Source organism: Octopus bimaculoides, chromosome 6 (assembly GCF_001194135.2).
Source record: "Octopus bimaculoides isolate UCB-OBI-ISO-001 chromosome 6, ASM119413v2, whole genome shotgun sequence".
Lineage (NCBI taxonomy): Eukaryota > Metazoa > Mollusca > Cephalopoda > Octopoda > Octopodidae > Octopus > Octopus bimaculoides.
Window position 1 is genome coordinate 51,459,133 of NC_068986.1, and position 7,670 is coordinate 51,466,802.

Genomic DNA, 7,670 nt, shown 5'->3' on the forward strand with positions numbered 1-7,670 from the left:
AAAAAAAAAAAAAAAAAAAAAAAAAGCCAGGTGATGGTGTGGGCATAAAGAGCTCTCAAATGCATACCATTAGCATTATATAAACATACATATATTGCTAGGTGCTGAAAAATTGCCTTCTATGTAGGGCCCACTTAAGCAAAACACACAGATAAAGCTAAGTCACTTCAAATTAAGTAAGGAGCAATAAAGTTCTACATAATTTGTTCATTCATTTTATTATAAATGCTATATATATATTTTTTCAACCTGCTGGGCTAACGCATTACTTCTCAATAGTGCAAGACGCTTGGAACACATGAAAACGGTGGAGGCTTCATTCCTAAAAATCTACAAGACTGGTGACTGGTGACTGCTTTTGTGACAGTTATGACTGACCTGACATACGTTGTCGTATGGGTTCATTGCTTGCAGATGTAGAACTGCCAAAATCCTGTCTTTCAATAAGAGGAATCATATTTGAGTAGGGTGTCCCAGAATGTACCGAGACATTTGTCTCATCCAGAAAACAGCTGACATCACATTCTTCAAAATAGCGTGATATAGAACCTAAAAATAGCATGCAATAGCTGAAATAGGGAGGGAAAATAAGAATGGTAACATAGGCACAAGACCATAATTTTGTGGGAAGAGAAGTATGATTGGCAATATTGAACCCAAAACTCGAGTGGTACTTACTTTATAATAGAATAAAGGAGAAATGTATATTGATATCTACATCATACAGTGATGTAACTTTACACAATTTCTGAAGCTTGATGAATTTAAATATCATAAGACCTTAAAAGCTAATGAAGACACTTCTTTGTGCTTCATCAAATATGTAGGAGAAACATGACCATGGAATAGTGGATAGGGTGTTGCACTCATAATCATGAGACCATGAGTTTGATTCCCAGACAGACTGGGTGGTGCATTGTATTCTTCAGCATTGTATTCTTCAACTCATGCTACTCTGTAATTACTTCAACATCTGACATGTGGCACACTGTGAACCTGTACGGGCAATGTAGATTTCATGCAGGGAGTGAACCTATGTGTATCTGTGAATATCTATGGTTGTTTGGCAAGAAACTGCAGAACCAACTTCCTTTGATCAAGAGACAATCATTAGGAAAAAATATTACAAATTTATAAAGAAGAGAAAAATGTGACTGTAATATTATACTTTTTCCTAAGGGCATGAATAAACATATACAGAACGGAATTATTCAAGCTGGAAGAGAAATTCTATAATGGACTTAGTTTGCTGAGAGCAAACCTTACCTTTATAATATATCCTTAGATAATATAGACATGAATACATCCGTACAATTACTATATTATGATTGCAATAATATTATAAATGATTAAAACTGTATTATGAATTATTAATATAATGTTATGAACGATTGTAATAAAATGACTAGTCACATATTAATATTTGTTTAAGCTGGTTAATAAAGAAGGTTAATACATTAAATACATCAGAATATTTAGTGAACAAACCTGAATTGAGCAAATATATACACCATAAACAAGAGTAAATAGATTTCTATAATTAACACTTATAAATACTGAAGCTTTATAATGTCTTACAATTATAACTACAACAAAGCAATAAAAAGTTCCTGTTCTCACAAAAATATGAATTTAAGTAGACTCACTTCTCTCTATCTCATGTGTGTGTGTGTGTGTGTGTGTGTGTGTGTGTGTGTGTATGTGTAAACAATGGTTGTTTTCAAGTGTTACTATTTTTCAGAAGTTTTATTTTTTTTCCATATTATTGTACAAGTTCCATCCAGTATACTTTGAATGGTGAAGTTCCAAAATCCATTATCAACATTTCTAATTCCTTCGTGGTCTCCTCTTCAGGATGAAGTAATGTTGGTACATGTTACCAATGTGATTAGTGCAGACATTACAAGTGGAATTTGAATTTATACTCCCATTCATCAAGGTATTAATCTAGTAATTCCTGCTCATACATGAGCGGGTTAAAGTCAACCTTGACAACATTTGAACCTTGAATTTAAGGAGCTATATTTTTGAACTTCATAACTTGGCTCTTCTGCTGCGCAACAGATTTTGCCAGTCTACTACTCTAATTGTACTGTAACCATGTTGGATTAAAAGTTATAAGTGACAAGCAACTGATTATCTTGTAGCTACGAATTGAAGTCTTGCCAAAGTCACATTCCTGAACAGTTCATAGAATAAGAGCCAGTTTTAGATAGGAACAACTGATAACAAAAGTACAGATGTGCTACGATAGGCACAGGAGTGGCTGTGTGGTAAAAAGCTTGCTTCCCAACCACATGGTTCCGGGTTCAGTCCTACTGTATGACACCTTGTGCAAGTGTCTTCTACTATAACCCTGGGCTAACCAAAGCAATATCAGTGGATGTGGTAGACAGAAACTGAAAGAAGCCCATTGTGTATATGTATATATCTAGGCGTGTGTGCTTTTGTGTCTGTTTTGTATCCCCATCACTGCATGACAACCAGTGTTGGTGCGTCTACGTCCCCTTAACTTACTGGTTCAGCAAAAGTGACTGATAAAATAAATACTAGGCTTTAAAAAATAAAGTCCTGGGTCAATTTGTTTGACTAAAACACTTCAATGCAGTGCTCCAGCATGGCTGCAGTCAAATGATTGAAACAAGTAAAAGAATAAAAGAATAAGTAAACTATATCTAAGGTCAATTTTGCCACCTAAAAGCTCCAATTAGATATCAGTGGTCAGTTACAGCTAACCACTGATATTTGACAGGAAATAACAGAAACTGATCAAACAAGAAATAACACCCAGTGTGCATCCATGTCAGGTCAAGAGTAATTTAATCACAGGCTGATAGAAACCTGCTACTGGCAACCATGTATCTCACACCCTGTCACTTATGATGAAGGCTCCAGTTGATCTGACCAATGGAACAGCTTGCTTGTGAGATTAATGTGCAAGTGGCTGAGCACACTACAGACACCCATACTTCTCAGGGAGATTCAGCATGACACAGTGTGTGGCAAGTCTGGCCCCTTGAAATACAGGTATTACTCATTTTTTGCCAGCTGAGTGGACTGGAGCACCTGAAATAAAGTGTCTTGCACAAGGACACAATGCGCCACCAGAAATCAAACTCGTGACCTTATGATCGTGAGCTGAATACCCTAATGACTAAACCACGTGCCTTCACAAGCCACACGCAACCATGTACTCCCACACTATTGGTTTTTTGTGGTGCAGTGGTCAGAGACTAAACCAGCCCCCTATTGAACTTGCCCAGTGAGGAACAAGGATAGACACTCAGCAGGATTAAGAAATAAAACCTGTGGAAAGAAAATGAATGTTTTGAGAACCAACAACGTCCATATTCTAGAGAGGAGATGGGTGCTACTAGGACAGAGGCTCTCAACCATTTTTCATCTATGGACCCCTTTTGATCACTATTTTAATCTGATGGATCTCCCGTAGCCATTCAATGTTTAAAAACTAGTTTTATAGAAACACTTCTTTCAAAATTCCTAATTTGTTTTTTACCCATTCATTTGTGTAAGTTGAACTATGTAAAATGTTGGAGAAAGAAACTTGGCTGTTTCTTGCAATACATACCAATACATACATCTAAAGCAAAATTTTTTCAGGGGCCCTTAAAATATTATCATGGATCCAGGATTTACTATTTTGTTGCAAGGACCTCCAAAAATCTTATATAGACCTTCAGGGGCCATATGGACCCCAGTTGAGAACCACTGTACAAAACCCAAAGCAGAATCTGAATGGAAAGTTACACCAACATTTTATTCTATACCAAGGAGGCAAGCAGGCAGAATCGTTACTTAGTAGCATTTCGTCTGTCTTTATGTTCTGAGTTCCAATCCCACTGAGGTCGACTTTGTCTTTCAATCTTTTAGAGTTGATAAAATAAGTATCAGATGAGAACTGGGGGTCGATGTAAATGACTTACTCCGTTTCCTGAAATTGTTGGCCTCATGCCAAAATTTGAAACCAATATTTAATTCTATACCAGGTTGGTTAAATGCATAAAAAAGCCCAGAATTGAATGGTGTAGAAAAGATGGGTAAAAAAAAAAAAAGAATTTTTAAACTGAAATTCAGGTACGTCAACAATGTTACATGAAAATAGAACAGAAATAGAGTGTATCAGACTGGCTAACAACAGAAAGCTTGGCAGTTAAAATCCTGTTATATCTACTGTACCATTTCTTTAACAAGACAGTCCACTTTAAAACAATCAAACACATTTAGATTTAACCCTTCTAGTTCTATGGCACAAACACTTTCTATTTTAAGGTGATCTAAGTTAAAAACTTTCAATTAAACTCTCATGTTAATTTGTTTCAAACACCAGCTTAATAATGACAAAGCTATTTTATTAAAGTAATCATAGCAAAGAAGACACAAGTTAGCCATTCAGTAACACACAAACAAATGTTTCTGAATGTCTAATTTTGTACCTTCCATACTGTAATCACCTTAGTTTCAACACATGTTGTCAGATTAAAACACTTGCTATAGAAGTACATCTCCATATTTTACTATACTCTTCCTTATTTTTTAAAATGAATTGAAAGAAAATAGTGTATTGCGACAAAAATAAGGTAACAAAAGAGTTAAGGGTGTTATATGTAACAGCAAGGTAAAACTGATGGAAGTCTCATTAACTTGCAGTATAGAGTTCCTCTCAACCTATGGGTCTTGAGAAAGCAATGTGAAACTCCTACCATCTATTTCTCCTCTGAATAACTAACTACACTGTTACTCAGTCACTTACCAATGAAATAACAAGACTAAATCATGATCACTTGACAAGAAAAGAGTTGCAGCAGAGCAATTTGACTAAGTGCTAAGCTATGAGCCAACAGATCAATACATTGCTTCTTAACAATGCAACAAAATTCTTTGTAAACTCACTTAACAGGAAATCTTCTAGTAGCTGTATTGGCAACTATAGTTTGCTGTACATAGATTGAATTTAATACAATTGATCCGAATTTCATTAAATTACATTTCTGAAAGCAAATCTTGTTTGGGGCAGCAGACAATAAGAAGACACTTTGTAATATCCTCTTTTAAATTTACATAGGCAATCATCAAAGTATTTTTTGATGGTACAAAAAGACATGGGTTGTGAACTATAACATTTTATTCTTTACTGTTACTAGTAATGAGTCTCATAACTGATTAGATTATAGGGGGACCTTTAGACTTCATCATCATCATTTAATGTTTATTTTCTGTGCTGGCATGGGTTGGACAGTTTGGTTGGAGCTTGTGAGGCCAGGGGCTGCACCAGGCTCCATTGTCTGTTCTCGCATGGTTTCCACAGCTGGGATGCCCTGCCTAATACTAACCGCTCCATAGAGTGTACTGGTATTAATTCTACTGTGGCAGATTGGCCTTCTTGAGCACAGCAATATATCAGATATTTCAGTCCTTAGTCATCCCCCTCAATGTCTTGGGATTGGCCTTCAATAATTTCTGGTCTCCCTCTTCCATAAGTTCCATCCACTTCAAATAATTAGCACTTCCGTATGCAACTATCTACATCCATACACATCACATAACCAAACCAGCTTAGTTCTTCTCTCTTGTATACTGTATCTAATTCCTCTTATGCTCAACTTTTCCCTCAAAACACTAGCACTCTGGTGCACATGTACGAAGGTATGCTGAAAAGTTCCTGGCTTTAAGGGTATCCTAAAATGCCTGGTTGGAGGCCCAACCTTCAGAGTTCTTTTACAGGGCTTAGAAAAACTAAAGGATCACTGCAATAAAAATGTGAATCTGAAATGGGAATATGTTGAATAAAATCATGATTAACTGATCCTTCTGTATTTTCTTTTACCCACAGCCAAGAACTTTTCAGCACCTCCTTGTACATTGATATTGCACACCCAGTGGAACATACTAGCATCATTTCCCTTGAAAAACAGATGAAGTTTTTGCCCATCATACCTAGTAGATTATATGAGAAACAAGAGTAGCCAGCTATGTAGAATCTATAAAACACAAAGTAATAATCACAGAAAGAGCTAAACTCAACACTACAAGTTTACAAAATACTTGTTGATTACACAGGGCTGTGGCAACTGAGAGTAGTGAGTTGTTCCTTCCACATTGTGCCTATTTACAGCTAAGTGGACTAGGCAAACATAGCTTAGCAATAGACACAACAATGAGAGCAACAAGTTTCAAAACACCAGCTTTTAGACTGGGTTAAGACAACATCATGTGAGAGATTGCAAAGGTTACTAGTACAATTTCTCTTCTCCCTTCAATAACTTTTAGTGATAGTAGTTTCTGATATGGAACACAAGGCCAGAAATTAAATAACCAAATGTACTTGACTAATACTTTATTCTATTGTCTTCAGAAAGATGAATGAGAAATGTGACTTTGGCTGGATTGAACTCAGAAAATAAAGAGCCAGAACAAATACAGCAATGTATTTTGTTTGATGTTCTAATGATTCTGTGAAACTACTACTGCTGCTACTACTACTACTACTAATAATAATAATTTCAAATTTTGGTTCACAGTCAGCAATTTTGGTGGAGGGGGCAAGTCAATTACATTGACCCTACTGCTCAACTGGTACCTATTTTATCAACCCTGAAACAATGAAAGCAAAGTCAACCTTGCCAGAATCTGAACTCAGAATGTAAAGATGGAGAAATGCAGCTAAGCATTTTACTTAGCATGCTAACGATTCTGCCAGCTTACTGCCTTGATGATACTAATAATAATAAACAATAATAACAATAATAATAATAATAATAATAATAGTTTCAAATTTTGCTACAAGGGCAGTCATTTTGGAGGAGGGGATGAGTCAATTACGTTGACTCCAGTGTTTCGTTGGTACTTAATTTATCGACACCGATATGGATGAAAGGTAAAAAGTTGACCTTGGTGGAATTTGAACTCAGAACGTAGCGGCAGATGAAATACTGCTAAGCATTTTGCCTGGTGTGCTAATGATTCTGTCACCTCACTGCCCTAAATAATAATAATAATAATAATAAAAAGAATAATCATCACTACTATCGGCACAAGGTCAGCAATTTTGGGGGAGGGGTTAGTTGATTACATTCAACCTCAATGCTCAACTGGTATTTATTTTACTGACACCCCCTTCCTCATTGAAAAGGGGAAAGGTGAAGTTGATCTCCATGACCACTTAGATCCTGGAAGTGAGTCAGGAACTGAAGTAATGTCTAGTTTGAACTTTTGAGGAACAACTGCTGAGGGGAAAATATATGCAAGGCAGAGGTTCTAGACTAGGTGCCATTTTAGAGAGGAAGATGCTTTAATGCAGGAAACTAAGCTATTTGAGGTGACCAATGTATTTACAACTGAGGAAAGCAAAATACTGTCTATTATAAGAACAAGTAGATTTGCAATACTTAATGATAGAATTTTAAAAGTAGGATGCATTATTTTAAGGATTCTGATATCGTAAAACCTTGACTCCAGCTATGTTTGCAAATAAACCTATAACTTAAAACCTTTTAAAATGTAGAAAATTACAACAAAACAATACGCATAAAATATTTTGAATCAGATGTCTATTAAAGCAAAGAGAATGTATTAAATTTAACTAACCGTAATCAGATAAAAACAAACAAACCAAAGTATCTGTTTTTACCATTCATATATATAATATATAT

General features: G+C 35.7%; 1 protein-coding gene across 3 annotated transcripts in view; it reads right to left on the bottom strand.

Annotated features, from left to right (window-relative positions):
• Positions 1–7,670, bottom strand: part of LOC106882176 (sodium/calcium exchanger 3) — a 318,219-nt gene that overhangs the window by 41,996 nt on the left and 268,553 nt on the right. Inside the window, exon 4 of one of the 3 annotated variants that reach the window (XM_052968730.1) lies at positions 379–549. The exons of the other annotated variants lie outside the window; for them this stretch is intronic. Coding sequence (XP_052824690.1) covers positions 379–549 — 171 coding nt within the window. The remainder of the gene's footprint in view (positions 1–378; positions 550–7,670) is intronic. 3 annotated transcript variants of the gene reach the window in all.